Source organism: Aulonocara sp. 'chitande type north' Nkhata Bay, linkage group LG15 (assembly GCF_057382095.1).
Source record: "Aulonocara sp. 'chitande type north' Nkhata Bay isolate Kocher_YH1m ecotype deep benthic linkage group LG15, A_spYH_male_GT1.1, whole genome shotgun sequence".
Classification (NCBI taxonomy): domain Eukaryota; kingdom Metazoa; phylum Chordata; class Actinopteri; order Cichliformes; family Cichlidae; genus Aulonocara; species Aulonocara sp. 'chitande type north' Nkhata Bay.
In genome coordinates this window covers 8,741,728-8,769,237 of record NC_141358.1, presented here as the reverse complement: position 1 = coordinate 8,769,237, position 27,510 = coordinate 8,741,728, and the positions used below count along the sequence as shown (strand labels likewise).

The following is a 27,510-nucleotide window of genomic DNA, read 5'->3' as shown; positions in this document are numbered from 1 at the left end:
ATTATTTCACATTATTAAGCCGGCATTTACATTCTAGCTGTGAGACTGTCAGGACAAAAGCCAAGCTTTGTTCAACTTCACATGCAACACTTTTACTGAAGATGGCCCTTCCAGAAAGGTTTGTTTTTCTTGGCTTATGGGATTATAATAACGAAGAGTCACTAGATGAAAGGATTTTCTCAGATGCAGAAATCAAAACTCAAACCACAAGTTGCTGATGTCATGTTCATTTTTTCTTCTTTCTTTTTTTGCACAGAAATGATACAACTCTTTGAACCCCAAACTGCACTCGGATGAGCCTTTGTTTAAAAAAAAGAAAAAGAAATAAAGAGGGAAATCAAACCAGGTCTTCAAACAACATCTTTCTGCTGATTTGCAGAAGAAAATCAGTAATAACTCTATTATTGTTTCACCATAAATGAGAAATGCCTTCTCCAAGTAGAAATGATAATTTTCACTTTTTTGTTCTTAAACTACTCCACCCTGGTTAGAGTAAACATTTGAATGCATTAAACTTCATCCCTTCGGTTATTGAAATTAAAATAAAATAAAAATAGTTCTAGTTTTAAAAAAAAGATACTATTTTGCCCTTTAGAGTCCCACATAACGTAACATTAGTTACAATAGTTAATTTTAGTTTTGATTAGAAAAGCCTCATCAAGGAAAACGGGGCAGTGTAAACCCAGTGCTGACCCCTCATGCATAGAAGCAGAGAGGGGAAAAACATGGACTTGTTCTTTCACTCCTTAAATAAAAGTCAGTGTTATCCGATTTATTACAGCTCCTTCAAAAAGAACATAGTTAAACCCATCACTGTGAGATGCTCTGCAGGGTAGGATCGGTCTTTCAGAGTCTAAAGAAAACATTGGTTTAATCAAGTGGAATCAATTTAAGAGCAACAGGCTTTACTGACAGATAAAGGTGGAGTGAGCAGGAGCTGGGTAGTGCGCCTGTATGACTGAGGAGGACGCTCAGCAACACAGAGTTGAGATGTGAGAGCTGGCGGATGCATTGGGAGTTTATTTTGTGACATCTTGCCACACACTTGGTATCTGTGCAGTTAGTGATGTTCAGGGCAGACAGGTGGAGTAGCTGCTACACTGATTGGATAAATGGATGGATGAATAAGACGCTCTGACTCCATGAGCGGCGTTTCTTTGATCTCTCTGAATTGCATTTTGTCTCTGGCTGCATGCAGTCTCCAGAGCAAGGTCAGGCTAGCTGGCTCTGTGTCGGCGGAAATGGTCTTCATTCTTTGATCTGCAGGAAAGAAAAATTAAATGGCGTAAGAGTACTTTATTAAACGGGGGAAGTGGGACTATTTTGCCACAGGATCCAACTCATTACCTCAGTGACAACCCCCGCGGCGATGGTGGAGCCAACATATCGCAGCATGAAGCGGCCCAGCTCCTTATAGTCTTTGTACAGCTCTAATGACACGGGCCTCTGGGTCTGGATCTCCACGATGGCATTCATGCCCTTACTCAAACACCTCAACAGAAGAGACACGCAAGAAGCAGCATGACATGAATTTGAATATTCTAACAAGAAGTTGACTTTATGGCGAAAAAGGGGTTAATATGATGCCATCTTGTGGTGGCATTTTCAGTGGAGAAATGTTTTGTCACTCATCTGACTGACTTCTTCAGTCTCGGCTGACTTCAGGTTTCCCAACATCATAAACAGCATATTTGCATAATGACTGAAAGTAGAACTACTGACTAATAATGACTAACAATGGGCCATGAGGTCAGTTTCATGATCATTAATATGCAAATTGTCATGACCACTGACCAATAGCCACCGGTATTAATCACAGAGAGTTGGGGAATGGCTGCGATCACAGCATTGTAAGATGGTGAAATATGTACCCTTAGGCCGCCTCCTCGATTCAGAGATGGCTCCTTTTCACGTAAATGGCCTCTTTGACTCCCCGCTCAAACCAGCGTTCGCCCCTGTCCAGGATGTGTACATGCTCATCATTGAAACAATGTCCACTGGCCTGTAGGTCTGCTTAGGACTTGTTTTCCCTGATATATATATATATATACACACAGCAATCCTCCTGGCAGTTAACAGCGTACACTATATTCCTCAGTTTGCAGCTGGGAGCCTGATCCTTGTGGTGGGCTTTGAAAGCCTTTCCCAGTTTTGTCAAATGTCCAGCTGGGATAACCACATTTACTCTGGGCTTTTTGATATGATGTTCGTCTGCTTCGCTTTGCACAGTGTCTCTGGGGATTGTGTTCGCTCTGTGTAGTAGCATCCTGATAACACCCAGTTTGTGCTCCAGTGGATGATGAGAATCAAACCTTAAATACTGATTTATATGTGATGGCTTGTGGTACAAGTCGACTTAATAAAGTTGGGGAATCCTGCTGTCAGCTGAGACAAAAGAAGTCACTTGGATGATTGGTGAAATGTTTCTCGCACTGAAAACTCAACGTCCAGATGTTAGGAAGCATAAACCATTTTGCATCAATTCCATCTGCTCTGGCATAAATGAAAATGACAACAGGTGCACTGGAGAGGCAACAGAGCTATGAGCATAGGTCCCACTACAGGATGCCCTCCATGCCACCTTCATGGAGTCTGTGATAAAAAAAACTGCACATGAGTTTTTTTAGGACTCTGGCAGCGCTCCTCCTCCTGTTCCCCCTCATACCAGACTTTCTGCTGGGTTAAGGCCTTTCAACGGCCTGTCCAGCCTTCTTTGTAAAACTGCCCGTTGCCTAGCATCTCCTCCACACTATTGAGACTGTGCCAACCTGGGCGAGCTAGCATGAGGCACAACTAAAAGAAAAAAAGAAAAAAAAAAAATCAGTCATGAGGGGTCAGGCAAGAGCAATGATCTATGGCCACCACCTGCAAAACCTCCTTTCTGGGGGCAGTTTTGTCGTTTCCGCTCCAGTTGAACACTTCTCACTTTCATTTACGCCAAAGCAGCTAAAAATGATGCTTCGTGTTATGTTGTGATGATCTTTTTTTTTTTGAGCAGTGTATGTGCATCTACAGTAAATATCCAAACTACTGTTCGTGTAAAGTTTTGTTTAGGAAAAAGAAATGTCCTACTTAACTAACCACACTTCCCACACATTGACATTAAGGCGCTGGAAGGCAGTACCTTGAACATTTTATTTTGAAGGCTATTCATTGTTTCCAAGTTCAGAGAAAAGCTTCAGCGCTACCATAAACAAAGCAAATAATAAAAAACACTCCTAACAACACAATAAACAGAAACAAAAATGCTGGCGTGCATAATTGGATAGAAAATGATGATAAATCCTTTTCCAAACTCACTTTGGTTTCTTCTTCAGGACCTCGCCGCTGCTCTTGTGTAGAACACTAATTAACTTCCTTATGGTGGCCGGTTCGCTGACTGTCTGGTAGTGCAACAGTACCTACACCAAGCGTGCACACATTTCTAAAGTTAAAGCACATACAACTGTGCAAAGAGTCGTTTCACATAACATAATTATGCAATTGTCATCACTAAAATCTTGGCAGAATTGTTTAGGTGTGTAAAAGCAGCGCTTTGTTGGCACTTACTGGAAAGCCTTGTGTGATGGGGATCTCGATATTGAAAATGAGGACTCGAGCTCTGAATCGAGTGCAAACTCGAATAGGTTCTTTGGGATCACAGAACACACAGCCCATACTGGAAGGAAGCAGCCAGAAAATATGTTTGAAAAATAAAGTACAATAAAAAATTTAAAAAAAACACCCTACAAGCAAAATAAACGAAGTCTGTATTTAATCAAAACACTGTAAACCAGACCTCAATACTTATATGTACTGCAAAATATAAATTATAAATTTCCGTTGTTAAGAAATATTTAAAAATACTCATTCAGTTTTATATTAACACATCCTTAGCAATTAATTCTTTACTTGATCTTAATGATGTCCATGCCAGTGAGTGTCAGGCTGACGTGGTCTCCTGCTGCAGCCCAGTCCAGAGCCTCATCGTGTAGAGTAATTCCTGCAGTGCAAAGAGCACAGTGTTGTTCCCCAACTTGCCTTAAGGTGGCAGTGTTTACCACTCATCCACACCAGCAGATGCACACAAAAAAGGTCCACATGTAAGCAGACATCAGGCTTACATTTGTTTTCTTTGTGATTTTGCATAATGTACGCGTGTTTTTCTACTTCTTATTAATATCAAACTATTGTTTTTGTGAGATGCTATCAATCTGTTTCCCTTCAGGTTTACAGAAATTCACTATATGGCTGCCAAAAATAAACTTTCCACCTGTGCAGTGGGTGTTGAGTGATGCTTTGTTGTATTAATGTCAAACCATGACTAACAGACTTTGAGATAAAAAATAATTGAGGTCTCATTTGATAGTTTTTAGTACAGATACTAAAAACCGAGCCATATAAGGTTTTTATTTTTCAGCCCACCCTGATGACATTTCATTTAACAAAGACCGGGAGGGGAGGAAAAAAAGCACATGAGTGCATACCTTTGACAGTGCAGGTTTCATTTGGAGGCATTGCCAGTATTTTGTCTCCAGTTTGAATATAACCAGCCTCGATCTTTCCTGTAACACAGAAGCCTGAACCCTGGTCTGGGAAGAGAAAATCCAACGTCAGCAAAATCTCAGCAATCAAACACAAATTGGAGAAATGAAAACAGACATTAAGAAAATAGACATCAAGGGCCCATTTCCATATTTAACGTTACCTTTAAAGACATCGGAGACGCACAATCTGAAAGGTTTGTCTACAGACCTCTGAGGGGCCTTGAAAGCATCTTCAGAGGGGAAAAAAACAACAAAGAGGAAGTAAACAATAAGTAGCGGTAAAATGCTGGTAAATAACATGAGCTGTCCAGTGACCATTGGCGGTGAATCATGTTCTCTGTAAGCAGACTGAGACTGGATGTTGAATGTTTTGAAATAGATGTCAGTTCTATGGAAGCTAAACTTCACATGTCAGGCGGTGTTGCGTGAATCATTTTCAAGTAAGTCACGTCTATTGCAGCAAGCTTACAGTCAGAATGCATGGATTCTGTAGCTTTCATTTCAAGAAAAAAGGTTGCACAAAAACACACTGCTGCAGCTGCATCGTGTAAAGCTGGTTAGATTATCCACATTCAGTGCTAAAATCATTAAACCTAATTCGATGCTGCGAAGCGTCTTAGGTTTTCCATCTGGTGTTTTAACACTCATGCCAACCCAAAGAAAGGAAGTTTGAGTCATTCAATAATTAAATATAATAAATGTAATCAAATATTTAGTCAATTTTATTGTTTAAAGAAAAAAGAAACTTTCAGCTCACACCAGCTGACCTTCCCGGGACTGAACCAGAGATCTTTCACTTGTAAGTTTAATGAACCACCACTACACTATAAACCTTTTATCTCCGGCTGCTGGCAGATTGCCACTCTTGCCTATAGTTTGCATGGAAGATGTCAACTTGCCTGCAACCATTCGCAAACCAAACACCAAGTGATATATAAGTTAAAAAAGTGATGAAAACCAGGAACAGAAAAGATTCACAGTCAAAGTAAAAGTTAGTGCAGCAGGAAGGCACAGCTTTTAATTCAAAGACAAACAGTCTCCACAGTCGGTGTAGGTGGGAGTACTTGAGTCTGCGTCTTCCATGCAAATTATGGGCAAGCGTGGCAATCTCTTAGCAATCAAAGCATTCAAAGCAATTAGAAGGGGGTTTTAGTAAGGCACCTAGCAACTTCTAGCAACTATTGGCCAACTGGTTGGGTAAAACAGATTGTTCCCTGTGGCTCACAGGACCACTCTATAGACCTGTGTGACTGAGGCATATGGAAATAAACAACTTACAGTAAATACCTGCAGCTCTTAATGTGATTATAGGGTTTTCCTTGCATTAGTTAACAGCAAGATGAATTTCAAGCTGTCAAACTTGATGATCTACATATGACTAATTCTTCTTTCTGCATACCTTCAAGAACAGTGAGAGCAGAACTGCAAAGGGGTGAACTTCTTTTGACAAAAATATAAGTGCTGCAAACACACAGGCACTCCAGAATTTAACAGATTTAAGAGAAACGGCAATATATTTAGATTTACATAAAGACAGCTACATCAAGAGTTTAGTCTACTGACTTATGTTCCAATTTATATAAAGCTTTTGAAATATTTAATCCTGCTCTATAACTATAGCTGGGCATAGGTAGTGCAGTCAACCTTCTTAGGAAACAAAACTCGTGACTCATCACGTCAGATCACACATTTAGAAAAGTAGAGAGTGAAAATGTAGCTTGAGTCAAAAGGTAATAAGCGCTTTCGGCAGCTCGAGACGTGCCACAGTGTATTACCAATCTGCTCCAGCAGGCTCGGCCCAGAGTACCAAGAGGTGAGCTGTGACACTGAGCTCCTGGTGGCAAGGTTTTCTCCTGACAGGCCGCTGGTGGGGATGTAGAAAACATCAGACTCCTGGAAAAGCAGATAAACACGGAATCAAAGAGAGAGAGCAAATATTTACTCACAGCCAAAATATTATACAGATGCAGAGCTATGTCCTCAGACTTCGTGCCAGCTCACCTTGAATCCTGCCTGCTTGAGAAAATGGCCAAGTTTCGAGATGATTTCTTGGAAGCGCTCCTGTTGCCAGTTTACCTGATGTGTAAACGAACATACAGGAAAAAGGAAAAACACAAAGAAACAGAGTTTCCCCTTCAGCACTGCTCTGATATGGAAATGTGTCACCAACATGCCAGTGATTATAGGAAACAAAAACAAAAACACAATCTCACACACATACACACAGTTTCTTAAGGCCTTATTCTCTCCTGTTAAGGTCTTCAACATTCAGAAGGTGTGTATATATATAAAAATTTAACTTCTTTTAGACTGCAGTGCTGTCTATGCAGTCCTGCATATGGTGTCAACCAAGTACACCCGCAGTCTCACAGGGTAGATATACCACCTGAAGCTGAAGCTGGGCAGTACTAGTACAACAGTGACAGGCTAAAATATCAACCCACTTTTCTAAAATTCCTTCAGATGCCAGATATTACATTTCTTTAAATATATTTGCATGTAATGCTTACTGAACATCACACCACCATATTTCAATCTACGAGGCCTGTTACCAGGCCTTTTCTTGATAGATTAGATTTTTTAGTTGCACTGAAATGTGCAGTGTCAACTTTCACAATGATCTTCAAAACTGCAGAATAATTATAGTCATGACACTAACTTCGAGTTTCCTGGTAACTACAGCAATGATGACCGTGCTTCTGCAGTTATTCTGACCAATCGACTCTTTGATTTGTCCATCTATACACAACAGGCCTGCTCTTTCCCTTATCGTTTCCTATAATCTGAACTTCTCCACAATGTTGTTCTTGAACAGAAAAGGGAGATTCTGGGCACACCTTTTGCAACAAAGAAAAAAGATACCTTAGCAGGATTTGCTGGATTCACCCAACGGTGGACAAGCTGAAGATTCTTTTCAACGTTAATTTTTAAACATACCTGCAGGACTGTGTGCTTATTTGTTTAAAACAAACAGACTGCCACTCATATTGTTCAGCTGTAAAAAACAGTTGGTCTTAAAAATGCCTCCACAGTGCTTCGTTTTAGTGCAGAAGGTCTGACCTGGTCCATCTTGTTGACAGCTACAGCCAGCTGAGTGACACCCAGCGAACGCACCAGCAAGGCATGCTCTCTGGTCTGACCACCAGCCTCGAAGCCCGCCTCAAACTCTCCTCTGCTGGCATCCACCACGAGCACCGCCACATCAGCCTGGAGAGAGAGAGTAAGGCGAAGGGGTGTTGAGATTGGCATGCATACGTTTCTGCAGAGGCAGACTTAAAAATAAAAACCACACACTGTAAATTTTCCAAAACATATTCTGTTTGTAACTTTATAAACCACTGCTAATGTTTCCACATTTAGAAAGCATTTGCAATGCTATCAGATTTTAACATGAGCAGCACTGATGCTTTCAGAACAGGTCCTGCTTATATATTGTGCATAAACTACCCTCAAGTCTTAGGGGCTCTTTTTGTTGTTGCTTGTAGTAATTTATATTTGGAGTCATGGCTCTTCTCTGATCCCTCCCTGCCCTTCCACATACACAAAAAACACACATGGAAAGTGAGAAGCAGGGAGCCAATACAGAACAGAGCACTGATGGGGGGTTTAGTACAATTATTTTTAGAATATTTGACTATCGCATGTAAAATTTTATCGTCACGCAATGAATATTTTCCAAGTTAGTGAAAGAATGAAATTTTCCGTTTTTTACTTTCTGTTGTTATTTTTTCTTTCAGCATTTTTTGAGTTTTTACAGCATCAAAACATAGGCCCAGGAAATTTCTCAGTGTTGGAAAACACATTTAACCTGTGAAAAACTGCAATTACATCAGCTTTCCACCCACTCCACGCATCACAATCTAAAGCCAAAATCTTGTTTTTGTTCACCACATTTTTTTTCCTGTAATCAGTTTTGAGCATGTATATCAAGGGATGTATCAAAGATTCAGTAGCAAAAGTGCACAGACTTAACCCTTGATGTTTATATGCACTTCCTGAGAAAATCACTTTAGAGAACTGCATGAATGCATGTTGTGTAAACCTTTTAATGTCACCACTGGGATAGGTGAGTGCTGAGTTACTTACACTGTGTGAAAATTTAGATTTTTGCCTGCTGGCTCATCTTCTAGCCGTGCCTCCTCCTGTGTCACCATTTCTTTGTTTTAACATTAAATGAAGCCATGTTCTACATTACAGTTTGGACAATTCATGTCGAGTGTAGGCCAGCGTTAAGATACTGCACTGAATACATGCGTCACAGCAACTGGATGCTCTCCTCTAAACTTTAGTAAACTAAGTAAAAATGGCACAGTATCTTATGCAAAAAGAAAAACAGTCAAAAGTTGAAGAGACAAGAAAGAAATTGCAAAGAGAGCATGCCCTGAAAGCCAAATTTATAGCTAAAGCACATTAAATAAAAATAATTAAATCAGCTGACTGACGGGGGAAACCCTATTACTGACATTGGTCATAATGAATGCCCCAAGTGTTTCATGACAAAATATTTTATACTTTTATACTATATACAAGTATAAGCAGGTGGCTTTCTATTCATTTTGACTTAGAAATTCATGTTCTACTGGAGAAAATACATTGAAAATATCCTCCTAAGTACATGACACACTGTCACCTTGATTTGCTTACAGCAGAAACTCCTTAGTCACTACATGAAGAGGTAAATGTGAGGACAGTCATATGGTAAAAGAGAAATTACACGAGCTCCCCAAAGCAGACACAGACAAGCACACCCATGCCTGCAAAAACACCTTGCGATACCAACACCCAAAACCACCGAAGTTATTTCAAGATGTCAGGGTGCGGAAGGAGGGAAAGCGGCCATTTTAATCGAGAAGTTTTCAAAGTCAGAAAAATGTTTTAGGATCGGTTAGAATTGTTTAAATGGTTGAGTCATATTTGCAGCTAACCAATGGATTGAGTAGAGTACAGCAGAAGATTCGATAAACAGCAATCTATTTTTCAGAAATAGGTTACTGAGCACATAGGTTACTGAAATAGGTATTTTTCAAACTGTATCCCCTTCATTATTATTACATTATATTTATTATTCATCTCATAAATTATAGATGCATTCAAGCCACTTTTCAGTTTCTGATTACTAACCTGTACATAGATGTAGCTTTCTAACTTCGTTACTTACACTCATTCATATTCATCTGTAACCTCTTCTTATGAGGTCTGATTTTGTATTTTTGCAGCACTTAAATTTCATCAGGCACGTCCATTTCGATCATTCGTAAACTGTAAATGCGCAGCCCACCAACATCTAGCAACATCTCACTCACAGCCTTGATTTACATGCACTGATCAGGCTGTGTGAAGAGCTTTTCATGTTATACCTGTGCAGCTCCTGTGATCATGTTGGGGATGAAGTCTTTGTGTCCTGGTGCATCCATCAGTGTCACCACTTTAGAGTTTGTCTCAAACTTTGTCATGCCCACATCCATTGTAACACCTCTGAAGCACAAAAAGGGGGGAAAAGCCAACAATTCATTTTTTAACCATTTGATACACTTGAATATGAGAAAATTCTAGATGTTAATAGCGTGCTAAAGTGTCTGGAAGGCCTTATAAGGGAATCCAGATTTAAAGTCCTGGTCATTTCCTGTGTAACTGCACGTCTGGTGGGCGAGGCTCGTAAGTATTACGCATCTGCTTCAGAACTTAGTGATAAGTTGAATATGGATTCCCACCCATGTCACTTTCTGTTTCTGCCGTATTTCGCTTCCGTTTCACTCTGATAATAACAACAGAGTGCAAGCAGGGACAGATTTTTTAACACTATTTTTTTTTTCCATGATAAATGCCTTTTGTACGAAATAAAAATTCCATGTCACGTAGGAAAAACAGCTTTCTTGTAACAAATTAACCCTTTTCATCCATCCAGAGCAAAACTGACCGACTGCATCGATAACTCAACAAGGCTTTTCTAATCTAAAGAAGCTTGAGCAAAAAAAGATTCCAAGTTGAATCTCACATCTTTTAGCATAACAGTAGTTACCTGTGAGCTAATAAATCTGATTTTACCCTCAACTTGGAATGCATATATAGGCAAACATTTTTTGGAGTAATAAATATAATGTTATGTAATAAAAATATGTCCTTAAAAACAATAAATGCACATTTTCTCTGCAAATATAAATTTGCTGATTATTATGTAATAACTGTGCACGCATCTTTCACTTTGTGCGCACTTTCATAGTCAATATATACCTGTCTCTCTCCTCGCCCGTTTCATCCAGAACCCAAGCATAGGCGAAGGAGGCTTTTCCTGCCTTTTTCGACTCCTGCTCGTACTTATGCATGGTGCGTTTGTTGACATTGCCGAGCAGATATAGCAGGTGGCCCATCAGTGTGCTCTTACCCGCATCCACGTGACCTGTAGAGAGAGGACTAGCACTGTAATCATAGCGCCGAGTTGAGGGAGAAAGTCATTCAAAAAGAAAATAGGCTCTAAGGGCGGGGAGTGTTAAAGGACTCTGACGAGGAATGGAGGGAGGGATAGACAGATAAGGAAAAGAGGAAGAATGTGCAAAGAATGATAAGACAGGTGGGAGGACTGAAAATGATAAAACAGCAAAGGGAAGCCACAGATTGGAGAAGGAAATAAGTAGAATTGCACAAGTGGCAAGGGGGGTAGAAAGAAATGGGAAGAAGGATCGAAGGTTCTGGGGGGGGGGAGGAGGGGGGTGTCGTGGTAAAACGAAAGGTTTCATAGGCTGTGGGAAACTAGAATCATCTGCACTTCTGAAACTACCAAGTCACTTTTTCTGCTGTAACTGAGAATGAGAAATAATGATTGAGCAACTGAGCTGGTCTGAAGCTCGACTCATTTACTACATTCAACGGTGACATAGGCACAGCCAACCAAACAAGGGCAGCAAGAAGAGATCTTCAATATGATTAACTGCCCAACTGTAAATCGAAATATCAAGGCACTGAACACAGGTTCTAGAATATGAGGGGAAAAACCAACTCTGCAAGAAGTGCCCGATTTAAAAAAACAAAAAAAAAGGAACTCCCACTCAGCATACTTTTGGGTATACTCCCAAATTTCGAAGCACTGTGACTGCTGATCTTTCTCTTCTTTTAACGTATAACTTGGATTTGCATGCATTCAAAATACCCCAAAGCGTTAAATGTTAAAGTACTATTTAACTGAGTGGTGCACAAAATAGTTCATAAAGGTGGAGCATTAATATTAGTATATTCAGCCTACCTATAACTACCAAATTTAACAGAGGCTTGCCCCCTTGTCTCTTCTCCAGCTCAGCTTTGATATTGATGGCCTGCCGTGCCTTCCCAGATGAACGGCTCAGGGTGGGACCGGTCACGGGCTCGTCCCCATTGGACCCTTTAGATGGAGTCTCAGGGCGTTTGGAGGCAGCTTCTGTAGCTGTGACGACAACACCGTTCTCCCCTGTACTGAGAAGAGAAATTGAAGTGTGAATACGCTTCTTTGCAACAACTGAAAATTATGTCTCGCAAGCTCTAATCTCCTTCTAACCAAACAGATCAGTCTTTAGCTTTTGCTTTAAATTAAACCACAATTTTGCTAAAGGCTTAAATCACAGTCAAATAACTTTTTTTTTTTACTGTTTTAAGAGAACAATCTGAACATGACAACAGGGGAAGGGTTAAGTTACCTTGGAACATCAAAACCCATAGTCTGCTTCTTTCCAGAGACGGTCATGCGGGCCACTTTTGGTAAAACTTCAGAGTCCAGTTTATTGTGAGAAGCATCTCTGCTTTTAGCTGAGAAAAATAAGAGACACAAAAAGGCAAACAAAGGCCTCCATGACTCACACTTTCTCCAAGGAGAAAAAGTTTTTCCGTTTGTTTTTTTTCCACTGTGGTCGCTTACATCTAGACTTTTCTGGGCATGCACTAAGATCAAGGTTAATATAGAAATATTAGCTAAACTAAAAGACATTAAGATTCAATCTTTCAACAATTATCAGAGTAAGTGAGTGGAGCAGCTTCAAACCTCAGATTCACAATGTGTCTAACCAGTCCAGAGAAATAATGTCAATATTTATTGTGTTATTAAGTAGATAATGTTTTGTCTGTGAAGGTTCTCAGTCATCCAGGTCATCGTAGTCAAAGGAGATTGCAAAGAAAAGCGTCTGGACTCCTTTAAGTTGCTTGAAGATAATGTTTTACAACACTCTAAAACAACCATGCACACATCAGTGATGTCCAACAGATTCAGGTAATGACTATTTTACTAGTTATGGTTGCACGTTGGCATATTCTTGAGAGCAGTAAGAGTGCAGATTGCAATAAGTTGCACTTTGAGCCTCATATCTATCTGATTGCTAGTTCATATTATGCAGCAGTGAGACTTGTTGAGGTCACTGCTTTGTCATCCCAGTCCCAAATGGCCACCGGTCCCAGTCATATCAACCCGTTTCTGATTCATTTAGACTGGGCTGCACAGCCAAGCCTACTGCACACACTGTGCGTCTGTGCGCGGCAGTGACATCCTGGTTCAGAAAGGGTTAATTTCAGAAGTGGCCGTTGCCTCCCGTCTCCACGTAAATAGATCAGTGTGACACAGCATTTCGCAGAATGAATCTTTTGAAAAGGTGTCACCTCAGCAAGTGCAGCACTGAAAGTGAATGCATCCATTATCACACACCGCACACACGACTGATTAAAAAAATATGTCCATATATGCACAACAGAAAGCCTGAACTGCTACAAGGTGAAAAGGGCCTAAGATCTAATAAACTGCCACTTCTATTAGTCTTTATTTTATGTTCCTTTCCTTGTTGTATCAAAATAGGATAAACTCCCACACAACCCCCCACTGCATTCCTTCAGCATTTCTATAATGTGTTGGAGTGATAAAACAGTGGATATACCTTCATCTTCTAGCTTTTGTTTAGCATGAATTTTATGAAAACACTACAACTCTGTCAATCCTTGCATGTTTATACCTTTTGTTCATCATAAAAAATACCCTGAGGGAAAATGAGAGGAAAGAGGTGCGATTCAACAGAATATTAATGGACTTTCTCTAACCAAACACTCTCTGAATGACTTGCTCTGCATTAGAGAAAAAGTCCCTTTCACTCAGAAACATTGCAACACAAGTCAGCTCACCACACTCTAGTGAGGCTTTTTAAGTTAATGGCATTTGCATACTGTTGATTCCCACACACTTATCCATATCTACTTAAATGTGGAAAAAGGGGACAACCAAAGCAGAGCTTGCAACAACTGAGATAAAAACTGAAAAACTACACTTAAGAAATGACAGGTAAATCTAATCGACAAAAGAAAAAGGTTCAAAAAAGTACCACCGCTGCGATTAAATTACAGCAATTTTAAAAACACCACCGTCATATGAAATCTACTGTTTCAGTTTCACCTGTCCTGCAGTAAGCAGCAACATGAGATGGAAAAAGTACTCTCTGGGGAATTTTGGTTCTTCGTGCAGCTGGGGGCTTTTCTGGTCCTTGTTCAGTGACACAGAGGTTTCTACCACCTGTGTCAACAGGACATCAGGCCACTTGAAAACTTGAAAATCACTTACAATTCTGTATCTAAAGGAGTTGGAGCCCTCTCTAAAATCCAGTCAATTGCAAATCACCCAAAAACCTACATATTAATTGAAATTAGTACAAAGATAAAACATTAAGGGTCAAATTGGGAAATGTTATTGCCTTTTAAAATATGAATGTTAGCAAAATAGTTGAGATAGCAGTGCAAAATAAAACTATATATCATTTTCTTTGGTGTATAAAATCAAAAATATAGTGGAATCTCTATATGCAAGGCCGTAAACCTCATAGCTCTGATCTTTAAGCAATAAAGGGCGTGGCATTGTAGTGCAGGAGTGCTTTATAAATTGTACACCTACCCAATGTTATTGCTGTCTATATGCAGAATACCAAGTACTGAGGACAATGTAAAATCTACAAATACCAATACTGAGCTTCAGGCCCCGAGACAGGGTCCTTGACAGACAGCCACTGACAGTCTGTCTGTATATAAAAAAAACAGGCCAGCAACCATGATGGTAGAGAGACGGGGTGGGTTTGTGCATTTGGATTAGCTGCACAGCTGTAAATGGTATATACAGATTCTGGACCAGGATCATTTTTCATTCAATCAATCGATTAATATAATTTGACAGTAGTTCAAATTATGGTCAACTGATTTCATTCTTATTCATGTTTCACATAAGAGTCACAACTGTTTTTGGAAACAAGGCTAACACTGCCTCGTTAGAGCAAGTAAGAATGATACGACAACTGGGAAACTCTAATGAATCTACCAATACACACTGTGATTAAAAAAATACATCATGCTCTAAAGTATGTGACAGGTTCTTTGCTTTTTTTTTTTTTTTTAATGTTTTTTCAAAAAGAAAAAAGAAAAACCAAACATTCTGCTGTACTCCTTCAAGTTCTTAAGCAAATGTCAACCCCCTTATTAACTGTGCATGTTGCTTTGTCAAAACACTGCAACACTTTTCCAAACAGGATGGTAACATGAGAAAAATGATTCGGCGCAATATAGCTCCGAGGCGCAGAGCAGGATCTTTTACCTTGTTTGGACTGGTAAGTAAACACATGGTATCCTTCTATCCAGGATTTCTCTATTATAGGGGACCCTTAGTGTGACTGAATGAGTAAGTGAGTCATCTTATTCATGACAGAATAAAGGGAGTGCACCCAGGATATGCAAATCAACCCTCCCTTGTCTGTCCAAACACAGAAACGCAGTGCGGACAAAAGAAAAGGTGAGGGGTGGGGCAAAGACTACACCAACCACTTGAGGCCGCTACAGCCTACGAGACATATAAGGTGTGTCGACTTTATATCAAAATATCTAAAGAGAGACAGGGGTGGGAGTGGGGAGGAATAGGGGAATATTTGAAGTGAGTCACCTAACATTTCTGAATGTGCGCCAGTTTCATCTCTAATTTGTATTGTTACAAAAAACGAAAAAAGGGAAATTAGTAATTAAGAATATATGTAAACCAGTTTAAATCTATTGTTAATTACACGATTTCAACCATAAAGGCTGGAATAAAAATCCATGGGGTTCTTCGGTTTAAATTTAGTCCATCTTCTACCCTAAACTTGTGGATCTATTCTCAATGAGACAATCTGGGAGTCAAACTTCATTCATGTTTGAAAAATAGATGGAAACATGAATGAAAAAGAGACTGCTGGTGGAGGCAAAAGCTATGAGTAGGATCTGACCCCTTTCACGATGAGTCATACAGACCCACAGTGTCAGTACCACAATTGAAGATTTCATAAAATATATATATATATCTGCTTCTGTGACTTCCACCTACTCAGCAGTTAACCTTTAGTCACAGAAGCTACTTGAAATTCTCACCTAATGTGTTTTTATAGTTCAAAACAGGTCTATAAAGAGACTGTCTCTGACCTACAGCACGACAACCTACAACTTTAATGTACACTGTGGTTTACACTGTTGTCTAAAAAAAAAGAGAAATAAATAACTATGTCAATCTATTTTAAGTGACATTATTGTTCAGTGCTTTCTTGTTTGAGGAATCTAGAAGTGAACTTTAATGACAGACATGACTGCACATCTGCCCCTTCTGCAGAAAGAACGCCAAAAGACCCGCATGGAAAAATAAACAAGTCTCTATGCCAACTTTAACAGCACCATGCATCAAGCAGGGTAATGATAGTAACGATAGTGAGGTTTTGAAATGACACACTGTACTGTGGCTGGACTCAAGTACTCACATTCTCAAGGGTTACTGTACATGAGCTTTTACCTTATTCCTGTTCAAACCTACATTTTGAGTCATAATTATATTCACACATTAAGATCTCTGTCATCTGTATGTTGCTCATGCATACAGGACCTTTTTCTGCACTTTTACATTATAGAGTAATTGCCACTGGATGACTTATTTTTCTGCTACAGTGTTTCATATAAAATTAGTTGGAGAAACATTTCAAATCTTAACTACTTTAAGAAACTGTGACTCTTTTTTCATGCACATTTGTTAAGTTATCCCAAAACCACAACTTAACAACCCTCCCACCACCAAAAAAAGGTCAAAGGGTCATACACTACATGTAATGCTTTAAGAATAAAACTACAGAAGTCTTAGTTTAGCAAAAGTTGATAGTGATTGGGAGAGCCTAGAAATCTGAATTTACCATTTATAACAAGCTGCTTAAATATGGTTTTAACAACACTTTATTACAAGGTACACCTTGCTAACCCTGGTTTGGACCCACTTTTTTCTTCAGAACTGACTTAATTCTCAATGGCATAGATTCAACATGGTGCTGGAAACATTCCTCAGAGATGTTGGTCCATATTGAGGTGCTTGCGTGACACAGTTGCAGCAGATTTGTTGAATCCACATCCTAACATCCTTGATGAGAATGTCCCGATCCACCACATCCCAAAGGTGCTCTACTGGAGTGAGATCTGTTGACTGCGGAGGCCACTAGAGCTAAAATAAAACTGATGTTCAAGAAACCAGTCTGAGATTATTTCAAGTTGCTCATGCTCAGTTTGAAATTCAGCACATTGTCTTAACCATGTTTACATACCTAAATGCATTGAGTTGATGACATGTGTTTGGCTGATTAGATATTTGTATTAATGAGCAGTTAAACAGAAGTGTATGCTCTGAATAATATGCAAGGGTTTGCACACAACTTAAGGCTGAACTGTTTGCCAACATGAAAAAAAACCCCAACAACAACAACAACAGCAGGGGCGACTAATCTTTTCTGCCATAGAAAGAGCCTAACAGCTATATTATTAATACACACCTTCTTCTAGACATAAATTTTCCACATTTTATCCCAATTTTTGCAAATTTAGAGCATGTCTGAATGGAAAACAAGCATGCAGCTAAGCAGACTTTGGCATAAAAAGTAGCATTCTGCTAAAGCAAGGCGATTAGTGGGTTAAGGATTTATTATATGACACTCCCCATCTGCAAACAATAACTGCAATAACTAAATGAGATCAAAATTTGAAAAGAAGCACTTGGTCATGTAGTTTGACGGTAACTGCAGTTAGATGGGACTAAAAACTTCCCTACTGCTGTTTGTTTCACTGAAAGGCATTTTATCCAGTTTTTCCCCCAACACATAGCATGGATTTCTTGGGTGCGTTGCTTGGGAATGTTATCAATATATGTCTGGGCAAATGATATGTCCAGGCAGGTCGCCCAGGCATACTACAGTCTGTCCAATCCCATGTATTGCACTGAAGCCTGGCCATAGCGGGCAATGCTGTTGGATTTATACTGACATGTTAGTATTAGGGGCGGACGTTATAGTCTCAAAATTATATCACGATATTACAGAATTGTAGTGGCACAGCATAAGTCAACTGTAAGCAGAAAACTAGCCTATCAGGTTTTTCCCTGGACCATTTAAGTAGAAAATAACCACTTAACACTTTAACAATAACTCACACTGCAAGAGCTGCACAGCACTGTTACACAAACAAATTCAACCATATTTTCTACATGGGATGTTGTATCCCAGTTTGCGCTTTTAAACCAGTTGCCTAAAGCCCTGCTTTTCCACTGTGTAACCACATCAGTAATTTCCATCCACCGTTTGCTCTTACTGTCGTATGGAGCATAATTAGCAAGTGTTCAGGCAGTTTTTGGTGGAGTCATTTGCTGACATTTGGGACAATCATCCCTGCTAGCATCTCTTCCTTTGTAGAACTTTCTTGTACTTGACAGGTTGTTTCTGCCTCAAGTGGTGAAACACATTTATTTGTTGCTTCCACCTTTAGCTGGAATAGTTTTCTTTCAGTTTTCTTTCTTTCTCAACAACCCTCTTCTTTGTTAGAGGGTTGTTGAAGCAGCTCCTTTTCAAATATTCAATCGAAAGCTCACATGTGGCTCTAAGAAATACCCGAGTTTGTCCCCTGGTTGGATGCAATAAGAAACATAAACGCCTGGCATTAAATTTAAAAATAAATTACTATTATACTTGTATTACAAAACAATACCACATGGCACAGCCCTAGTTAGTATGTCTGCATTGCTCTGCCATCATGAGTCAAACTGAGCTGTCAATGCCAGACTTGAAAGAAATCAAATCGTGATCAAGATACATTTACTGAAATGCAGGAAGATAGAAAGACTAAAGACGCACCAGAGTCTACGCATGTATAATTTAAAAAAACTATATGTTTACACTGTTTACACTGGCAGAATTATAAATTAGCAAAATAAGGAAGTGAGATATAATTACAGCCTATTATATCGTGTTTTACAGAGCTATAGTCTTACTAATCCACTTACTAGGTTTGCAACATACATTATTACCACACAGATCTATCACAGTTATTGAGGTCTGTGTCAAGTCTACTGTTACAATTCTGGGATGTGCACATCAGAAAATGATGTAGCCTAAGGCTTGGTGATATGGGCCTATGCATCGAAGAGTACTCTGTTACCTGGACAGCAACTCCACTGCTTGGCGAGGGGGGGGGGGGGGGAACAAAAAAGAAAACCACACACACAGGACCACAAGCAATTAGGTTGTTCGTTGTACGTGCCTGCATACACACAGGCCTCCACCTGACACAAATAAAATCTAATTATAAAATCTTACCACAGCCTGGACCCTGACAAAACTTTAAAATAGAGTTATAGTTACTGTCTCAGCTCATATTAGTAGCTGATATTTGGGACAGAAAAAGAGCTAGTGAGTGCCTCCAAAGATTTTCAGCTACTGGAAACCGCTAAACAGCTTTCAGGCAAAGTATGAGAACCACTCACCCAAACAATTTCATATTCAAAATCACATTTTGTGACAATGATTGCATAGTAAATACTGAACAGAGAGATTCCTTGATTTGTAAGTCAAATATTCCTAACAAAGATTTCTTTATTTATAAGTAATATGTGGTCGTTTAAATGTGTAACATGTTTACTTAGTACAGTATATATATTTGCACGATTGGTATTAGGAAGTAGTAGGACTAGCATGTTAACTCCTGGGAAAGTGTAGCTGTTAACAAATTTGAGGAACTACTGTGCATGCCAGCTGCATGGTTTTTTTTTTGGTTTTTTTTAAAAAGACATTTAGGATTTGTCTTGCATTCAACCACAGCACCGAGGTCAAATGTTCTGAATGCAAAATTTTCCATTTTGCCCTTTAACAGAACACACACCACAAAAAAGACATAATACTGACGCATGTAAGTCCAAGTGCATCTGCTTATTTTTGACCACTTGTTAGAACAATAGTATTTTCCAGAGTTGGCACCACTTCAAAACCATAGTTTGTGCAACATGTATGCCTTGCAAGAAATGCAGAGCCTGTAAAGACACAAAGAGGATTTGATCTGTCACAGCCTTTGTGAAAGCTGTGAAAGTTGAGAGGCTTGATCAGATTTTCCTACGTAGGTGGTGTATAAGAGGCACAGCAGTCTATCGGCTGCTGTGCAGAGTCGACATGTGCTTGGCTTGACATTTTCTCCAAGAGTGCAGCTTCCTGCACAAACCCACACAGCGGCTCCCCTTGAGAAAAAAGGACAAATAGCTGCTGGACAAAACCACTTGCTAATAACAATTTGTTCATCTCTTGATTCCCTGAAAAAAAAAAAAACATTATAAAAACACTCTGGACCTGCACATTTTCACACAAAACAGACCACAACACGTCCAGGGCATCTAATTATTTCCAAACACCATTTTCCAAGGACTGCAAGCTTTGTACACTGAAAAACCTGTTTAACCTCTAATGTTTATCTTGCTATTGTTAACACTAACTGTCCTTTATCATTTATCATCTCCCTCAGGCTCTCCTTTCTGGAAGACACCCCGGGGGTCCAGTTTACTCTCTGCACCTGCATGACGTTTACTCCTCTTCTACCAACATGAATTCCCACTTAAAACAACAATGAATGAGTAAAAAACAAGAGTGTCAAAACCAGAAATGCCTCAAGACACTTTAGCATAACCGTTTAAAAATGGAAGCTTTACTGCAGATAAACAATGTTTTCTTTATAAAAATGTCTCTTTAAAAACAGGCAAATGCTCTGTTAACTGGTAAAGATACCACTATGACCAACTGTTTATTGTCCTATACTGGCAGTTTACTATACAATTATACATTAAAATAGAGCACTTTAAAATTCATTAGGTAGGATTAGTTCCTTACAACAAGCCAAAAAACGTGTTTAACACACGCACATTCGCAAAAACTGAAGAAGACTAGACAGAGGTTCACTCAGAGCACATAAAGTCAATCATCTTTATTTCGAAACAGACAAATTAACCTTTGGCAGTGTGCGAAGACACACCCAGTGTAAATTAAACCCATGTATACAAAACGAAATTAAAATCTTTTACTACAGTATGAACGCATTCACTTTGACTAATTCAGTAAAAGTATATAGTGCTTTCATGCAAAAAAAAAACCTGTTTTTCAATATTTAACAGTTAAAAGATTTTGCTTGTCTTTGTGTGTCTGTACGCATATGCGTATGTGTTCCTCTTCCCTCATGGGAAAATCTCCAGGTGTCCTCTAAACCAAAAAGTCAAACCCATGATCTCAAACACAGGCAGCAGTAAACCAGTACAATGGTTAACTGATCCATATTCCAATAGCTGCAGCACACCTGCAAACAAAGTCAACCTCTTTTGTCTTTTGAGGGTTCATGCAGCTCAGAAAAAAGTCACATCTAGAGTATACATGAACTTTCTCTTTGCTGTGATCATAAAAAAATTAAAAAGCCATTGGCCTTCGAAGCATACAAAAATAAGACTACATTTAAAATGAAGGAGAGAAAGCTAACTACAGCAATAAGAAACAAAGATCTTTCTAAAAGTTCCTAAAATACTTAAATTGTTCTTTGAAGGTTTGTTTGGGTTAGCTAAGATTATTGTTAAGCTGCCAGAGTGAATTCATTTCTCTTTGTTCTGTATGTGTTCACTTAAAAAAAAAAAAATACATAAATGCTTGAATAATCTTCTTTCTATTATTTTTTTAACCAGTGATCAGAGTCAGCATGTCATTTTGTTGGACCCAAAAGTTCTTTTACTCCCCTTAAATGAGTGCAACCCTGAGTGCTGCATCTCTGGGTTTAGTTCAGTGATAAGAGCAAAAGGGCCCAGATAGAAGTGGGGTTCTCATTCAAAGCAAGTCAAGTTAGCACCAAGGTAGATGCAACTGAATTAAGCGCTTTCCTTGTGGCTACCTGGTGAAAGCTTTCCGCTGATTAGCACGGACGATGTCATCAGGCGAAGGGGTGTCGAAGCGGAAAGGTACAATCGGCAAAAGTGTGGGAAGCTGCTGTTTGGATTTCTCCTGCGACTGAGAGAGGAAGGCCTTGTAATAACTTCCTCTCCTCTGACCTTTTATTTTTCCCTTCAGTACATTTTTCATCCTCTTTTGTCTTCTGCTAGTCTGAACAGACAGCGTAATCGCAAACACTGATGGTTTTGCAAAAACGGAAACATCCAACCCCAATGCAAAAGCAGCTGGAGACATGGGTGATGGGAGGTCACTTTCAAGCTGATGGAGACCTTCTCCATGTGACTGGGCCATCAGTGAAGTCAGATCAATAGTGTGACCTGGTTTAGGTTGTCTGAAGATTTGGTGGTATGGTCTGTGGTCGAGTTCACACTTGGCACCACCCTCTTTAGCACTCTCTTCTGACATGCCAGTCTTCTCTGGTTTTGCTGGTGAAAAGAGCGACGTGAGGGAGCACTGTGACCCATTTGAGGTGGTTGAGGTTTTGCTTTTGTGTTCAGACGCCATATGTGACAAAGAGAGCTGCTCAGAGAGACCAGGTGGTTGCTTCAGTGCATTTTCTGGAGATTCAGAGCTGAAAGGCTTGGGGGAAGTTGAGAAACTGTTGCTGTAATGCTGCGAGGCAAGCTGGGACAATGAGACAGTGCCAGCCAGACATGGGGGAGTGATGCTAGTTATTTTTGATGAGGAGAGAGCATTCGCTAGTCTTTCAGTGCTTTGTGATTGAGGGGAACTCTTTCTGTTTTGGTGCTGGGAAGCAAGTTCGCACAGGGATAGTGTTTGTGCTGGTGCAGCCATTCCCTGAAACATTGCAGATGGTATGCTGCTTTGAGGAGTAAGGAGAGAGTTACTGAAAGCTGGGCTTCGATTTGAGTGCTCCTGGATTAAATCGGCCAATGTTGGGCTACCCTTTGAACCACCCAGCATGGCTTTGCCTCCAACCCCAACAGACTGCTGATTTTTCTGCACAACAGAGCTGAGACTCCCAAATCCAGGAGGAGCAGCCATAGAAGAGCCTGCAGCTGCTGTCTTGGGGTTGTTTAGCGATAGACTACTGAGTGAAACTGAAAGGATGGAGGGAGGAGAGGCCGGTGATGCTGATAACGTCTTTAAAGATGCCAAAGCTCCCAGTGAAATACTACTCTGACTAGACATAATGGATGCTGTTGTTGTTGCGTTTAGTCCTTTGTTGAATGAGGAAACGTCCAAGCCCTGCCTTGTGTCAGCTACTACTGACCCCTTATTCTTTTGCTCGTGCTCAGAGATGAGCTGTGCCAGACTACCACCACTGCTAACACCTGGGCTAATGTTTTTAAGGCTAAAATCCTGCTTTTCACAGCTGCCGGCATTTGGTTGAGATAAGAGGTCACATAAGCTGGGTGCTTTTAGTTCGGGTACATGTGGATGTGCATGTTTGTGCCCATGTGTGTTGGCTTCATGTGCCTTGGACGTCATGTCTGTGTGAGAAGAAGACAAGCAGGCTCCTTACCTTACAAAAGCCAAGTGCAGTTGTCGAAGAGGAGGGGTGAGGGGGACCACAGAGCAGAAGTCAAATCAATCATATAGTAAAAAAAAGACAGAAAGAAGGCACTTTGTTAAACATTTGTATCACTATACAAATTTGTGTGAAATCAACAAAGAACACTACTGGCTGTTAGGCTTCCATACACCCAATAATGACACATATTTATATAGAAGTACTAGCAGCAGTGACCTATGTTGACTGCGTTTGAGGAGGAAATGGGAAATACTTATCTTGGAACACCCACCTATACAGAAAAATTTTTTCATAGCTATGAAACTCCACAGAAAACCCAAATCTGTTATACAACCCTTTAAATGCCACAAATTAACGTCCTCCCGGTGTGTTACTACACTGAATCACTCAGGGGTAACAGTTTTTAATCAGTAAAACAATTTTATTTTGACCCACTCAAGGTGTACCTTTGTCAGCCACAGCCTCTTGTTTGGTTCTTTGTGGTTGCGGCGCTTTGTCCTGGTTAGCTCGCTCTACTGTACCAGTCTCTTCAGTTGTACTTCTGGTAACTGGAGCAGTTTTAGTGTCTTCAGACAGTACTGCGTCCAGTGCCCTCTGTGGGTCAAATCCACATTTTATGGCTGCCTGGGTCAGGACTGAGTCCGGCACTGCATCTCCCAGCACAGTCCGCATGTGGTCCAGACAGGAATACAGCTTGGCTAAAGAGTACAGCAAATGTTGGACACACACAATAGATTTGTGATCCATACAAAAAGCACAAATTTTAAAAAAGACATCAAAAGTTTAAAGGACAAAATGAACTGGTGCATGGAACCTTTAATTGTAAAAACACAAAAAACAAGTTGAGAAATGTTTATATTCTGAGACGCAGTTGTGTGCTCAAAAATACTACCTTGATCAAGAGGGTTGAGATTCTGGTTGACAGTAGGGGACACAGGGACAGCCTCATCTTCAAATTCTTCCTCCTCTAAAGGCTCTTCCCTTGGTGCATGTCTTTCTTGACGCGAGTAGATGAACTGATTTGCTAGATAAGCCAAAACCATTTAATTTTAATAGTAGATTATACGTTATCATATATGATGTCTACTTAATGTTGCATATTTTCAAACTTAAACTGGAAAGGCAAGCAACTATTGTTATCAATGAGTGTAATGAAAAAAAGTTATTTATTTGAAAATGCAGTGTATGCTTAACTTCAGACAGATTCAAATTAGTCTGCTCCATCTTTACTATGCATCAATGGTAACCAACCTGTTGCTGGTGAAATGCAACAGTAGTCATCCTCCACAGACTGTCCATACATGTCATCATCTTCAAAGTCTGAAAAAAAGAAGAAAAAAACAACACTTAGATGGATACCTTTGCTCATTTTGTTGTGCCTCACAAAAACAGTCGTATACACAATTGCAGTAAAGTCCCTTTATGCCAGCTGTGACTTTGCTTTGTCAGCAACTTTATGAATGCCACTGCACACTAGAAACCTGGAGATTTTCCTCTAATCGCTTAACTCTAAGCTTTATTTACAAATATATTCCGCAAATTTACAACATTGGGAGATTTGAATGTAAAGAAGAGCAAGTAAGGAATCTGGTGTTATTGGCACAAACAAAACACTGGATAGTTAGCAAGCTAGGCAAGTAGCTAGCAATAACCTGAGTAAACATTAGTAAATTTAGCAGTTACACACACCTCACATCAAATTTTTTTTACTATAACATTAATCCAAAATGTTGGGTTTGCGTGGGTATTAGTAATTACTGTCGTTATGGGACAATTTACCATACGCTAGGTGCCAAGTCACACGACAACAGTGGGATCTTGCCAGTTAAACGAGCTAGCATTAGCCGCTACAGCTACTGAGTAACTGTAAACTTTAGCTTAGCTGTAAACAGCTAACTGGTTTAGCTCTTAGACGCCTTGCCGCGGCATTTAAATGAGAACCGTTTTTGCCATCTACCTTCATCGTAGTTGTAACCTCGAACATTTCTATGACGAGACATGTTGATTATGCCTCCTCTCTCGGCGCCACTGTTATGTTATTCGGTTCACGGACATGTGTCCACTGCCCAGCGAAGCTCCTGCAGTTGCTGCTGTGTGAAGCTAGCCTACCTTAGCAGGCAGGTCACAATAGATTCGACAGTCACGCAAATACATAAATGTAACCACAACACACACAAAAATAAAAACAAACAAACGTATTTGTTGTAATTACGTCATTTCATCGACGCCGAGCTTCTGCATAATTAAAGTAAAATAAATAATAATAAAAAGTTTTTTTCTTCGCTGACGTAACTTCCGTTTGTAGTTGGCATAAGATCTCAACGGGTTTCAAAACGTTTACGCTGTCAGACCTATATTACACTGGATTTATTTACAGCTACAACTCTGTGCATCCGTCAGAGTAAAGTTCTGCAAGCCTAAAATAGTAATATAAGTTGCACCCCATATATAAAAAAAAAGAAACATTGCACGACACTTCGAGTTTAACAGTAAATAATAAGAAATAACACAAACCACAATAGAGAAAGAAAATAAATTATGTCGCAAAGAAAGAGAAAACAACCCATAAAATGGAAAAGTTATAATAAAATTACTCTTTAAAACAAAGTGAATGGCTGGGAGAGGACTCTGTCTGACGGAGATAAGAGTATCACAGGAAAATAAGAGAGGTGTGAGGTGGTATGAAATACAGTCTGTAAAGTGTTAGATTTTCTCAGGTGTTAAGTGTCCATGGTGTGAAGAGGGTGGGGGATGCAGCATTTCCTTTAAGCCCTATAGTCTTTTTGCCACCAGGCATCAGGCACCTATAGCAATGGCTGAAAAAAAGAAAGAAGAAAAAAAATTTGCAGAGCTGGGCCTCACATGTGGTGATGCTCGCTGACCTGTGGTTTCTCAGGCTGTGCTTGAATTATATATTTTTTATGTTTAACAGGAACAATACTTGTAAATATTTGCTGCACTGAAGCAGAGTGAAGTTTTCCATTTTGGTAGGACACTGTCATAGAAAGATAGAAGCAAATAGGTGAAGAAAATCAGACCAAAACAAAGAAGTGGGGGAGTGTCTATGTGACTCATATCAGTAATAACTGACCTGGCTAAGTTTTCCTGTAACAACAACAACAACAACCTTTATTTATAGAGCACATTAAAAGCCTTAGGCATACCAAAGTGCTTTACAAAAAAACAATAAAATAATACAGTTAAGAGCATTAATATCAAATATAATAAGAACAGCAGACAATGTTCACAGTAGAAAGCCACTAATAAAATGGACTGCAGCACATAGATTATAGCAGACCCAGTGCCGCATGATAGAGAACACCAAGAATGAAGGAATAGTAAAAAGTTAATGCAATAGGTCGCAGTTAACAGTCAGCATTTAACGGGTAGAGAAGGCAAGTTCAAAAAGATAAGTTTTAAGGCGTGCTTTAAAAGAAAAAATAGAATCAGACTCCCGAATGCCAATCGGGAGGCTGTTCCATAACTCAGGTGCAGCAAAGGCAAACGATCGATCGCCTCTAGATTTCAACCGAGATCTGGGCTGAACTAACAATAACTGCGAGGATGACCTTAAAGCCCTGGCAGGGACATAAGGGTTTAAAAGTTCCTTAAGATAGGTTGGTGCAGTATTATTGATAATTTTAAACGTAAGCAGCAAAATTTTAAATTGAATACGGTATTTGATAGGCAGCCAATAACAGCAAAAGCAAATGTTTTTATTTGTAGTTACACCCCCAGGGATAGCTCAGTAGGTAGAGTGGTGGCCCCATGATCGGAAGGTCGGGGGTTTGATTCCCCTGAACAGCTATCCTGAAGTACCCCTGAGCAAGGCACCGTCCCTACACACTGCTCCCTGGGCGCCCAATAGCTGCCCACTGCTTCACTGAGTGAATGGGTTAAATGCAGAAAGGAATTTCCCCATGGGGATCAATAAAGTACACTTTCTTTCTTTCTACACGGCCTTAAAGATCTGTGGACCTTTAACTGTGAAAAAGGCCTGACAAAATGATAAATAATGTTCTGATTTGCAGTTTTTTAGTCTTTTTCATTTTAACTGTTTCCCGCTTGGATGTTTACGAGGGGGTAACCCTTTTTTCTCTTTCTAAACATAATTGTAACCTGTTTTCAGAGTATTATACCTGGGTGTGCATCACAAGCTAGTGAACGTGATCTCTGCTTTTACAGCTTACTAGGGCTACGTTTGAAAACAAAACAA

The 27,510-nt window shown here is 39.7% G+C and overlaps 1 protein-coding gene across 3 annotated transcripts; it reads right to left on the bottom strand.

Moving 5' to 3' along the window:
- Nucleotides 1-215: 215 nt before the first annotated feature.
- Nucleotides 216-25,786, bottom strand: hbs1l (HBS1-like translational GTPase). Of its 3 annotated transcripts, none has more exons than XM_086263831.1 (18): nucleotides 25,252-25,576; nucleotides 24,546-24,614; nucleotides 24,187-24,318; nucleotides 23,741-23,992; nucleotides 12,191-12,299; nucleotides 11,764-11,969; nucleotides 10,758-10,923; nucleotides 9,884-10,001; nucleotides 7,587-7,733; nucleotides 6,528-6,602; nucleotides 6,302-6,419; nucleotides 4,688-4,756; nucleotides 4,467-4,571; nucleotides 3,892-3,982; nucleotides 3,550-3,658; nucleotides 3,301-3,401; nucleotides 1,348-1,492; nucleotides 216-1,260 (listed from the first exon to the last, which is right to left on the bottom strand). In XM_086263831.1, exons 1-18 carry the CDS (start codon nucleotides 25,292-25,294, stop codon nucleotides 1,249-1,251), a joined length of 2,067 nt encoding a protein of 688 aa, XP_086119957.1. In that variant the 5' UTR covers nucleotides 25,295-25,576; the 3' UTR covers nucleotides 216-1,248. The 3 variants fall into 3 exon arrangements, with proteins under 3 accessions (XP_086119957.1, XP_086119959.1, XP_086119958.1); XM_086263833.1 differs by lacking the exon at nucleotides 25,252-25,576 and adding an exon at nucleotides 25,074-25,198; XM_086263832.1 differs by lacking the exons at nucleotides 216-1,260; nucleotides 1,348-1,492; nucleotides 3,301-3,401; ... (9 more) ...; nucleotides 11,764-11,969; nucleotides 12,191-12,299 and adding an exon at nucleotides 20,781-23,280 and having other exon boundaries at nucleotides 25,252-25,786.
- Nucleotides 25,787-27,510: the final 1,724 nt, after the last annotated feature.